Consider the following 12,497-nt stretch of genomic DNA (forward strand, 5'->3'; position numbering starts at 1 on the left):
GCCCCTGCTTCCTTTGGCTGGCCATGGAGCCGGCACTCCTGACCGAACTCATGGGGATTTTCTTACCTCTATGTGGGCATTTATGGGACTGTTCTTAGGTAATGGCCATATAATTATCATCTGATCAAAGACACTTCTGAGAGTGTGTGGTGGAGTTGATAAAAATTACAAAACACCTATGGCCTATAATGTAGCAAATCAGGTCTATTTCATGCCAGCCTTATTATAGATCATCAGAGAAGAGCTGAAAGGCACATAATAGGCATTCTGCAGATGTTTTTCACTGTCCAGGTACAGTCTTGTAGAGCACACTGTCAGGGTAAAGAGACATCACACAGAGTGCTAGTCAGTTTCCCCACACTGTAACAGGATTGAGACCACGAACTTACAAAGAAGAAAGGTTTCACTTGATCTGGCTGCTTTTAGGTGAGCAATGCATCATGGTAGAAGTACGTGATGGACAAAAGTTGCTCATCTCAAGATAGCCAGGAAGCAGATCAAGGGGTTGACTGAGAGGTAGAAGGGGGAAGAGGCCAGAGCCCTAATATCTTTTTTGAGGACAAGTGAGAACTTGTTCTCTTTTAACTAGGCCCCACCTCCTCAAGTGAGGGAACTTAAATCTAAGATACATACCACATCCTGATAGGAGGACCCCACACAAAGTGGGGGCTAATCTCAGCCCCGCACTGTAACCTACTGACTCAGAAGACAGCTGATCTGCAACATTGAAGAACAGTAGGGTACATGAGTGCATGCATGCTTCTGTGTGTGTGTGTGTGTGTGTGTGTGTGTGTGTGTGTGTACATGCACGCGCTGCTATAGATGGAAACCCAGGACCTCATTATGCATGCTAGGCAAGCACCCTGCTACTGAGCTACATACATCCTCAGGCAAACACTAAAGACTTTTGATAAGACACAACCACTGGGATTCTAGACCAGGCTCAGTGATATATGCCTGATGTCTTAGCTACCTAGGAGGCTGTAGGTGGGAAAATTGTAATCTGAGGCCAATTCTGGGAAAAATACAAGACCTACTAAACTTGGTGGCTCAAGCCTGTAATCCTAGCTACTTGGGAAGTTGAGATCATCTGGGCAAAAACTTCATGAGGTTCCATAACCACCAATGGCAATCTGGATGTGGTAGTACATGACTTTCATCCCAGATATGCAAGAAGCATAAATAAGAGGATGGATGGTGATCTAGGCTGGCCTGGGCAAAAGTTCAAATGTTCAAAAGTTCACAAGCTGTTCAAATGATAACAAGAGCAAAAAGGGATGGGGGCCTGGCTCAGGTGGTACAACTCTTGCCTAGCAAGAGTTTAAACCTTCATATGGGGGTTGAGAGGATAGATAATAGATACAAAAATGAAAGCTAAATAATAGATTATAGACACATAGATACTTAGCTGATAGATAGATGATAGACAATCGATTATAGATAGAAAATAGAGTATAGATTGACACACAGATGCTAGATCAACGGATAAGAATAATGGTGTCCTAATCCCTGCCTGTCATCATTACAAAATTCTAATAGATTCCCATGAAAACTTCAGAGAGACATTTAATAAAGAAATAAAACAGCAATTTCCCAGGTGATGTTGTGAAAGAGACCCTGCAAACAGAGCCATGGTCCTCAGGACTTAGTGTTTCCAGTCTGAACTGTGTGCCCAGTCCCAGCAAGTTCCTCTCTGTGTGTGCTGGCTTCTAGCTGGAGCCTCAGAGGACATACCAGTCACAAAGTTGGCAAGATGCTGGCTTGCAAATTCCGGCCTGCAGTCAGCTGGGCTCCTGGGGCGCTGTGGGTACCCCCTGCCTGAGGAACAGAGATAGAGAAGCTGAGCTGTGTTGTCATCTGCCCCCTCTTAAATTGTGAAGCTGAGGTACAGGGAGGAATCCTCCATCACCATGTTGGCATCTGCACCTGCCTTGCCCAACTTCTAGAGATCAAATGCCAACCTTCACTTGGCTTACCTTCAGTTGGGGACCAACACAGTGCCTTGTAACTGATTAATGATTGTTTTGGGGTTTTTCTGGCAAGGATTTGTTTTCAAATGTAGTTTCTGATTCATTTATTTATAGATCTTTAGTTTTAAAATACATTTATTCCCATCACCCTCTGGGAGCCTGCCTTTTTTCCCCCTCTTTGAGGTGCTCCTGTGTGGCTTGGTGAAATAGGTCCTTTACCTGGAAAACATCCTGAGACCCTTTGTTGAGATACTCATTAAGGGCTGAGAAGGTAGCTCAATGGTAGAGTGCTTTCATAATCTTTTTGTTCCAGTTTTGAGGCTTGAACCAGATCTTGAACTCTTGCTTGACTTTTCGTTTACACTCCAGGCTTGTGCTCTACCATTTGAGCCACACCTTCACTTTCAGCTTTTTGCTGGTTTATTGGAAATAGGCTCACAGACGGTTCTGCTTGTGTTGGCTTTGAGCCTCAATCCTCCAATGTCATTCTCCCAAGTAGCTTGGATTACAGATGTGAGCCTCTGGTGTCCGGCTGTTGAGGGTTTTTTTTTTTTTTAAGTATATATGAGGCCCCAAATTTGACCCTTATCACTACAAAATATAAGTACATAAAAATAAGATTAAAAAAAAAGAAAACATTTTGCTGGTCAGATTTGTAGTGGTGCGGGAGGAGGAGGAGGCCAGGTCACTGCTTCATTGGGTGGGCATGTGGCCTGGCCTCTGGGTCCTCTCAGGGGCTAAGTAGGGAAACCTTCACTTACAGAGAAAAGCAAATTGGCAGGATCGTAGTTTGCACAGACAAGTCAGCTCCCTGGGTGAGCAGCACTGGACCCTCCTGCCGGCCTGCACCCATCCCTCCCCAGCCCTGACATTAAGGGTCTTCTCCTTCTCCCTCAGGTCACTGGGCTGTTGTGAGGGAAGGTCTCACCAACCCTTGGATTCCGGACAACTGGTCCTGGGGAGGCGTGGCTTCTGAGCACTGCCCCGTGCTGGCCGAGTTTTACATGGAGAAGGACTGGAACAAGAAGGAAGGCCCCCGGAATGGCAGCGCCGTCACCCTGGAGCGAGGAGAAGCCAGCATTAAGCATGAACGATGACAAAGGCAGATCCATGTTAGAGCTGGCTCTGAACCCAGAACAGGAACGAGCCTTTCTGGGTGAAGGTTTGGGGCCTTCTAATCTGGGAGGGCCTCGGCCCACACCCTCCACTGTGGACACTTCAGGGCACTTGAGGAGCACGCTGGGTGCTAACTGTGCCATGTGGCTAAGCAGAACCCAAGGGGCACCAGTGTGTCTTGACTCTGGACGGTCTGATCAGCATGGTGGGTCTAGGTGGCTGCTGTCTGCATGGGACCTGAAAACAGAGGCAGGGTTGGGGGAGATAGAGAGATGGGGAGATGGCCTGGACTGCCTGAGCTCCCATTTTATTCTGGTCCCCAGGCTGCTTGAGAGAGCTACAAGTGTGATGAGCACTCTTTCCAAAACTTCAACTGGTGATATTTTTTTTTTAGCTTTGTTTTGAGAAAGAATAAACCTGTTCACCTGCCTGGCTGCATGTGGGTGTGGTAGGTTCTCCACCATTGTCAGATCTGACCTCCCCCCATCCCCCCCTCGCTGCCTCATGCCTTCCCATTCCTGCCAATGACACCCCCATCCCCAAGCCTGGCACCCATGAGCTCATTCTGCCCTTTCCACCCCCTTTCTCCCTGCAGCACCATTGGTGCTTCTGGGTTCTTGGGGTAGGACACTCCCTCCAACCTGCCCACGGCTTTCCCAGCAGATTCCCAACCCAGAATTCAGAGAAAAAAAAAACAACAACCAAAACAAGTTGTGTCCCCACTGAACATACACAGATTTGATGTCCTATTTTTATTGCTTGAATCATACAGAAGAAGGACTATTTATGTGATCTCACATAAATGTGTCTATGTGCCATCTCCAGATGCTTTTGTCAGGTTGGGGAACACCCAGGCCATGAGTCTGAGGCTTTCAACGTGGTTTGGTACATGGTAGAACGGACACTTGTGTTCTTCTTCTTGTATGACTCTTCTTGGCTGCCCCTGGCCTGTGTTGATCGCTCTGAATGGCCCCAGAAGGATGTGCCAAATATCCCAACAGCCCTCGGCAGAAAGGAAGTTTAGCCTCCTTCCCCCAACTCCAAGCAACCTTGGTTCTCTCCCAGCTTTACCTTTTTCAGAGACCTATCATTAGCATCATATAATGGTCTTCCGACTTCTTCCATTAGGAACACATGCTAGAAATTCCTCTGTGTCTCTGTGACCCCACAGCTCATTTTCCTGGCTGAATAATGTTCTCTTTCATGAAACTGATCTCTTCTGGATTGTTTCTGCAGCCTGGCCCTTCTCCCCAGCCATTCTCCTCCATTCCCAGCACACCATTTTCATTTCCTCCCCTTCTTCCTCATACTTTCCTTTTGCTTTTCTTCCAGTCCTTTCAGGTCATTCACGGAGGTGCCTCACTGTGAAGAGGTTTCTGGGAGGTGCCAAGGGGAGTACCTAGAGAGGGAGAGTTGTTGGAAAGGGGTGAGAGGCTGAGGAAGCTCCCACAGGCCCCAGGTGCTGGCCAGGTGCCTTCTCCCAGTCCTTCCTACCACGGGGCGTCATGGGGGTAGCAACCCCTTCCTTCGTTCTAGAACAATCTGAGATAATGTGGGGTTCCCTGTGTGTGGTTAGTGGCTCATAGCCATCATTGGCAGTGCTTCCGGCACCAGCCTCAATTCTTTATGAAGTGACTACAGGGGGCATCAGGGTACCCTCCAAGCCACCTGCTGGGGGTGGCTCCCCAGTTGCTCTGGGGTGACTGGGAGAAGGAAGAGTAACCCTCCATAGAGGATGGCCCTTTTCAGGGGATAACCAGTATCATCTTCTGCTTGAGTTTCTCTGGTTCTAACCCAGTTCTCCTCCCATGCATAGTGGTAGGCGGAATCCCAACACCTGGCTTTTCAGCTGTAGTCTGCCAGGTGGTCCCCTATGCACAGTCTATGCTGCCTCAGGAATGAAGGAGAGGTAGACACACCCACCAAGGCTGCTACCAGGTTGGGTTTTTGGTGGAATGAATGACTTGGGGACCTCCACACACTCACCTTGATCTAAGATTATTTTCCAATAAAATTTGCCTGTGTTGATGCAATGTAAATTTCCTGAGACAAAATGAGACAGAACAGCCCCTACAGCAGAGGGTGCCAGAGAAGAGTGGGTGAGTGACTCCCACCCAGGCTGCTTGGGGCAGGGTCTCCTGACATTTCTGAAATACCCCAGGCCCAGTTGTCTGCTCCTCACAGACTTAGTGGGTCTCTGTGGCAAACATGACTGAGCATGGTTATAACCTGCTGCAGTCCAGGGCACCTGCCATGCTGCCCAAACAGGCCCCAGTGAGTGAATTCAGGAAGGTATTCCAGCCTGTGGTAGAGGTCACGGCCAGGGAGGATCACAGGGCCTGGCACTGCTTGGAAAGAAGCCAGCAAGGGTGGTTTCTCCTGGCTGCATCATTAGAGACATCCTGCATTTTACCTTATGCCCAGATGCTTTCAGGACATACAGCACCATATGACCAGGGGCCTCAAGAAAGTGGGCTCCACCTCCAGTACAAGATTACACATGGGGCTAGGAAGTGGCTCAGTGGTAGAGTGCTTGCCTTGCATGCCTGAGGCTCTGGGTTCGATTCCTCAGCACCACATAAGCAAAAAGAAAAGAAGCCGGAAGTGGCGCTGTGGCTCAAGTGGTAGAGTGCTAGCCTTGAGCTGAAGAGCTGAGGGACAGCGCCCAGGCCCAGAGTTCAGGCCCCACGACCGGACCCCCCCCAAAAAAAAAGATTACACACACACAAACAGAAAAACCTGCAGTGGACCTGACGTTGGACCTGAGGGTCCAATTTTGGAGAGAGCTTAGTACTTGACAACGAACTACACCCTCAACAAGGACAGAAAATGGACTGCTGAGGCCTTAGTTTTCATTACTGCCTTGGTGATTTGAGTTGGTTTTGTGGGGTTTGTTTTGTTGCTTTATTGTAAATGATTACTTTCCCTTTTCCTTTTTTATTTTTTTCGGGGGGGTCCGGTTGTGGGGCCTGAACTCTGGGCCTGGACACTGTCCCTCAGCTCTTCAGCTCAAGGCTAGTGCTCTACCACTTGAGCCACAGCGCCACTTCCGGCTTTCTTTTTGCTTATGTGGTGCTGAGGAATCGAACCCAGGTCCTCATGCATGCAAGGCAAGCGCTCTACCACTAAGCCACCTTCCCAGCCCCCCTTTTCCTTTTTTCCTAACTGCTCTTACAAACCTTACCTTTCCCTTACCCTAGAACTCTCATCTAACTCCTGATATCACCCCCACCCTTGCAACTGTACTACCTCCACTGAGCACATTCTGTATCTGCACCCATCAACTCCTGCTCCATCCTGCCATCTTCCTTACCCCAAGTCCATCACCCTGTTGTCTTTCATAGCTTAGTTCTGATCCCTACAGTACGATATGAAACGGTAGCTTCCAGTGTCTAAGAAACTGAGGATGTAGAGATAATCACCAGTCGTATCCTATTGTAGGCAAATATTTCAGTTGTTTTGCAGAGATGAGATATGCCCCAAACCAGTGGTGTGAAGTGGCTCACAAACTTAATGAATTCTGTGAGGATGCAGAGAATAATCCATCAGGAGTATCTTTCAGGATCTGAGATCTCCAATTAGTCTGCAAATGACTAAAAACCAACACAGAAATAAATATGGGAAGCAAGGCATTGGTGGCCCAAGCATGTAATCCTTACTTTTCAGGAGGTTGAGATCTGAGGAAGTCCCTGTGAGATTCACATTTCCAGTTAACCACTCAAAAACTGGAAGTGGAGCTGTGGCTGTATGTGGAAGAGTGCTAACCTTGAGCAAAAGAGCTCAGGGACAGCACCCAAACCCTGAGAGTTCAAGCCCCACAACCAACAGAAAAAAAAATATGGGAAAACGGGCAAATATAATATCACTTCCAGAAACCAATGACAGGACAAAGGATTAGAATGAGGAGGAGGTAGAGGAGATCTCATATGAGTGGGAAGGAATATTGATAAGAACAAAAGACCCAGACCATTTTGCCTGTGATCAACTCTTGGACCAATAGTTTATTTTAAGTTTGTTGAGAAACAAAACAAACTTTATTAGAAACCCTCTCCAAGGTCCCAGAAAAGCAGTCTGTCTGTACCAGATGGGAGTGAAGAGACCCTGGACTCCAGGCAGGCTTTGGGCAGCGTAAGAGGCATTCAGGGCCAGCGCCATGGGGTTGACTGCTTCTCTCCTTCTACAGGTCAGCTGCAGGAAGAGAGGTGAGGATGAAACTCAGGTCTGAACTTCACACAGTGATAACAAGTGACTCTGGACCCACAACATGGGAGTCATGAGCCCTCCCATCTCAAACTCTGCCCCCGTAGACTCCCCTCCCACTCCCTCCTACTCTTCCCCACTGGTAACCACAGGTAAAAAGGACTTCATTAAATCATAGGCAAATAAAGCACAGAGCCCAGCTCCATGTCCACCTACGAGGGCCCCAGACCGTGGTTTCTGTCCTCTCCTCTTCCGGGACTGGCTGGCTGGGCAGATCGGTTCTTGGCAAATGGATGGCGGCGGCAGCAGAGTTGTCTTAGGCATTTGACGGTCCTCCTCTTCATGTTCCTCCAGCCCCGGGCTGTGGTCCCCGGTTGGGGCTGTAGTCAAACACGGGCTTGACCGGAGGGGAGGGAGGGTTCCACTGCTGCTGGCTCCATCTCCCTCTTGGCGCCCCTTGTGAAAGGGACACCGGAGATAGAGGGGGCAGATGCAGATTTGATGTATTTCCTGCTGCCCTCCAGCCTCTCGTGCTTAGCGGGCAGGAAGGTGGCGGGGTGACACGCAGGAGCGCTTACTGTCTTTGGGAGAACAATGGAGAAGGATGGATCTACAGGTGAGGGGCAAGGCGGAGGCCCAGGAAGCGGGTGCCTCCCATGGCAGCTGCGACCCCAGTCCTCCTGGTCCCGCTGCTGCAGCAGGATCAGGTAAGTGCCCATGGCAGCATTAAAAGTTCTGCCTAACAGGGCATCCCGGACCTCCTCTGGGTTGTACCCCAGGTATGTCATAACCCTGATAATGCTTGCATCTGGCTGTTCTGGGGGTGTCCTACTGGGCTGTGGGGATGCTGGCTCCATCTGTCTGAGCCAGCGGTGGCCCAGCACTTGCTCTAGTGTGGGCCTCCGCTCAGGGTCAACCGTAAGTAACTGAGTGAGGAGGTTTTGCAGCTCTGGGGAGATGTGGGGTGGAATCCGGCACCTGCCACTCAGGACCTGCTTCTGCAGCTTCCCCCATGTCCCGGCTCTAAACGGGAGATAGCCCACCACCATGCAATACAGCAGCACGCCCAGGCTCCACACGTCCACTTTATGGCCATCATAACTTTGCTGCTGGAACAGCTCGGGCGCCCAGAAGGGTAACGTGCCACACGCCTTGTCCAGCTCCTCCCCCAGCATGACCCTCGTGCCGAGCCCAAAGTCGCACACCTTCACGGTGCCCCTTGTGTCCAACAAGACGTTCTCTAGTTTGAGGTCCCTGTGGGCAATGCCACTCTCGTGGCAGTAGTGCATGGCACTCACGATCTGCCTGAACACGGGCCGGGCCTCCTCCTCCTGCAGCTTGAGTACTTGCAAGACATGCCTCAGTAGATCACCCCCACCCGGGTACTCCATCACCAAGTATACTCGCTCTTCTGTTTCCATGACATGAAATAGCTTGACCACATTTGGATGGTCCACAGACTTCATGATATCCACCTCACTGGTAATGAAGGGGTTGTCCCTCTTCTCTAAGACTTTCACGGCCACCAGGGCATCTGTGAGGAGATGTTTGGCCAATTTGACATGGCCAAAACTCCCCTGACCTATGGTCCTCAGGACCCGGTACTGAGCCCCGAGGAGCTCCTCATCTGAAGAGCTCCTACTGAGGTCTTGTACTGCTATCTCCTCACAACCCTCACTCACCATCCTAGGGAGCAGTGCTACAGATGAACTAAAAAAAAAAAAGAGGGGGGAGAAGGGAGAGGGGAATAAGAAAGTCAACTCCCAAGCCACCAAATCCACAGACACAGCAAATAATCTAGCAATGGGAATCCAAAGATCACTAACGAAGATCTCCCTGAAATGATGGGAAAAATTCCAGCGCAGGCTGCTGCTATTCCTACTGCTTGTTGTTCCCTCACTGTGGCTTCTGTAAGAACGAGGCAATAAAGGGATCCAAGACTAGGCCTTGTCCACAGGGCACCGAAAGATCCTTTCATGGGTGTGTAGCCAATGGGGCTCAAAACTCAGGACCTAGACACAGCCCCTTAGCTTTCTTTGCCCAGTGTTAGGGGTTTGCCCAAAATGGAGTCACACTTGCATCTGTTTAGTCTTCATCTTTTGGGCAGTCAATAGGATATAAAGAGTCTCATGGGCTTTCCTCCCGAGGCTTATTCAGAACACCAATCCTTTGTCCTTAGAGCAGATTCTTTTCCAGATAGCTCAGTATCCTAGTACATCTAGGTGGTAAGAAGGTCACCAGGTGCTGTGTACAATTCCACGGAGGGCCAGACACACCCCAGCCCAGGCATTTGACCTCTGCTCAGCCCATCTCAGAGCTTCTGGTCCTGGAATCTGGCACATTTCCTCCTGAACAACCCTTGGTGATCACTTCATGGTCTCACCTCTTTCTCTGCCAGGGTGCTCAGCATGGTGGAAGGTCACTCTGGGCCCTTGTGTGCTCTCAGGCTGGGCCCTGCTGGGGTCACTCGTGGCACATGGAGGCTGGGTCCAGGACAGCCACACCGTGTCCAAGCACCCTGGGAGACAAACACTGGAGAGCAAGTCAACCCTCACAGCTGCGAGGCTCACAGACAAGTGCCACACACCTGGGCTCCTTCGGGGGCTGAGCACCATTCCTGCCCTTGGGGGTTAGAGTGGATTAGAGCCCTGCTTTTCTGAAGAGGATGGTGGATAGAGGGCTGAAAATGATGAAGATGTAACCCAGGGACACATTTGGTGAAGATCAAAACATGTGTGTGAAAGGAACTACATAACCCCGTGAAGGCATGTCTGTTGGACATCGAAGGCTTTTCTGGTTGAGGAGTTAGGCTGGGTCATTGTCGAGTCAGGTTGAGCCAGCGATGTTCTCTAGCTGAGTCCTCTCCACTCAGGGAAACAACCAGAATATCACAGGCTTTTGTAATCCCCAAAGGCTTGTAGTGAGGGTTGTTTATGGTACTGGGATGAAACCAGAGCCTCACCCATGTGAAGCAGGCCCTCTAATGCCATTTCACTTCTCTCTCTCTAATGTGCTTTCTTACCCAGGACTCAAGAGCCCCTTTGGGGAAGGCAAAGCAGGAGGCAGCCAGTGTCTTGAAGATGAGGACACTGAATCCAAGGACACATGACTGCCACCCTCTGGGGTCCTCCAGGTCTCCCAAAGGCATAGGAGGGATCTCAGAATGCTCAGGAAGGCAGTCCGTTAACTGACAAATAACTGTCAGGCCAGTGACCTAAAATGCAGCTTAGACCATACCAAGGGCAGGGCTGATTTGACCCAGCTCCCATGCAGGTGCAGACTCTGAGCTGAGTGAGGACAGACTCCAGGCACTGGGTGACCTGGTAGCAGGATGTAGCCTGGCCTTGTCAGGGTCCTGGCAGTCTACAGCTCTTCAATCTGGAGCAGGGTCCTCAGTGGGAAAAAACAGGCGGCAGGGAATGGGTGACTCACTGGAGGTGATGTGGCTCTGGAAACCACAGACAAGGGCTGAGCAGGAGAAAAGGACTCATCAAATCATAGAGATAAAACCCAGAGCCCAGCTCTGTGCTCAACTGCATGCTCTGCAGAGTTGAGTGCTGTTCTTTCCTGTCCCGGATGGGCTCTGAGACATGTGTTCTTTGAGAAAGGAAGAAAGCAGCAGCTGGGGCCTCTTAGGCATGTGACAATCCTTCTCTTCGTGCTTCTCCAAACCCTGATGTGGTCAAGGATTGGGACATTGGCCAAAACACTGGCTTGACTAGAGGTTTCTCTGCTGCTGGCTCCTGGGGAGGTGACTTGCTCTCCTCTTCCTCAGGGACCTGGGTGCAGGGGACAGAGAGGAGGCAGAGCATAGAGATGAAGATGATGCTTTTGGCTCATTCCTTCTGCCCCTCATGCAGTGGACAGGCATCCCACAGGATGCCTGGTCCACAAGATGGTTTTTGTCTTTGTTTTTTCATACCAGTGGAGGTTCAGGCCCCTGAGGGTGAGGGACAAGGAATTGGGCACCTCACTTTGTTGATGGGGTCAGCCTTAACATTGCCCAGAGTTGGATCGAACCTTCGGCCCATCAGTGTTTGCTGGACTACTTCTGATGTCTACCCTCAAAAAGCCATCACCTAGATTCTGTCATGTTTGAGCTTGCGATACACTCTGGGTATATCCGTCACAGATGTTGGGTACCTGCCTCAGCAAGGGCCTGTGCTCAGGTTTATACTGAGGAGGAAGGCCAGCAGGTTTTCACTGTCTTCTGACAGTTGTCTTCTGAACATGAAGCAGCCCTTGCATGCCTGGCCTTGGAACCTGCTCCAGGTGCTCCCTCTGAATGGGAACTGGCCTGTTACCATACCATAGTAGTGCTCCTGCAGAAACTCCTTGGGGACCCAGAAGTATATACTGCCATATGGGATGTCAAAGCAAGCACCACGCCCATTTCGACATGATCCCTTAGGTCCCTATGAGCAATGCCGCTTTGATGACAGTACTTCATGGCTGTAATCACTTGACAAAAATCTGCCTGGGCTTCGTCGTCTCTCGTCATAGCTGCTTACTTTATGAGGCTGAGCAAATATCCATGTGATTTTTCTCCAAACCCTCCAAAAGTGATTTTTCTCTTCAGGAGTTGGGACATTGCTTTCTCTGCTGCTGGGTTTAGTGGGATGGATTGTAGTCTTCCTTCTCTTTAGGGGCCTGGATGAGGGGGTGGGAGGGGTAGAGATGTAGCAGAGCTCAGAGGCACAGATGGCACCCTTGCTGACTACCTCCTGCCCCTCCAACTCAGCTCCGATGTTTTTCTGGTAACAGTCCAGGACCAGGCCCCTGCAGGTTAGAAGCAGGGCAGGAGGCCCAAAGAGTGAGTACCTCATCCGTCTGGAGGTGTTGCCTTCCTAGTCCTTCTGATGATGTAGTGTTTTGTTAGTTCTCATGCTCCCATTGGAACCTGCCAAGAGGTCTACTCTGCTAGGCTGGGTCCATACATCATTACCCTCTTATTTCAGGACCCACTGGTCCAGGGGGTGTGGCTCTGTGGTGAGCCTGACTTGCTCTTTGGCCCCAGCTGTACGTGCAACTGCCCTAAATGAGGGTCTGCCATCTGGGACTTTTGTCAGTAAGAAGCCAGCAGGCTTCTGATCTCACACAGAGGAAACAACCAAACAGAGGAAACAGCCTTTAAACTGTTAAGAGCTGAGATGCAGGCAGGCGCCGCTTGCACAGAAGTGTAACCTGGGCCCCAGCTCCAAGCCAGAACTG

At 50.3% G+C, this 12,497-nt stretch overlaps 2 protein-coding genes across 3 annotated transcripts in view; one reads left to right on the plus strand and one right to left on the minus strand.

The window, feature by feature from the left end:
* Window positions 1-7,357, plus strand: part of Eepd1 (endonuclease/exonuclease/phosphatase family domain containing 1) — an 82,235-nt gene extending 74,878 nt beyond the window's left edge. The window contains exons 8-9 of one of the 2 annotated variants that reach the window (XM_013035135.1): window positions 2,868-3,534; window positions 7,270-7,357. In XM_013035135.1, coding sequence (XP_012890589.1) covers window positions 2,868-3,067 — 200 coding nt within the window. In that variant the 3' untranslated portion in view covers window positions 3,068-3,534; window positions 7,270-7,357. The remainder of the gene's footprint in view (window positions 1-2,867; window positions 3,535-7,269) is intronic. The other variant, XM_013035136.1, reaches the window with a different exon arrangement.
* A 315-nt stretch (window positions 7,358-7,672) lies between these two features.
* LOC105999964 (sperm motility kinase X-like) lies at window positions 7,673-8,971 on the minus strand. The gene has a single exon (XM_013035134.1). It carries the CDS (start codon window positions 8,969-8,971, stop codon window positions 7,673-7,675), a length of 1,299 nt encoding a protein of 432 aa, XP_012890588.1.
* Between the last annotated feature and the right edge of the window lie 3,526 nt (window positions 8,972-12,497).

The sequence above is a fragment of the Dipodomys ordii genome, unplaced genomic scaffold (genome assembly GCF_000151885.1).
Source record: "Dipodomys ordii isolate 6190 unplaced genomic scaffold, Dord_2.0 Scaffold205, whole genome shotgun sequence".
In the NCBI taxonomy this organism is placed as follows: Eukaryota; Metazoa; Chordata; class Mammalia; order Rodentia; family Heteromyidae; genus Dipodomys; species Dipodomys ordii.

Bases quoted from the DNA above. Each gene is read 5' to 3' on its own strand.
- LOC105999964 (XM_013035134.1), bottom strand. From the start codon at position 8,971: ATGGTGAGTGAGGGTTGTGAGGAGATAGCAGTACAAGACCTCAGTAGG.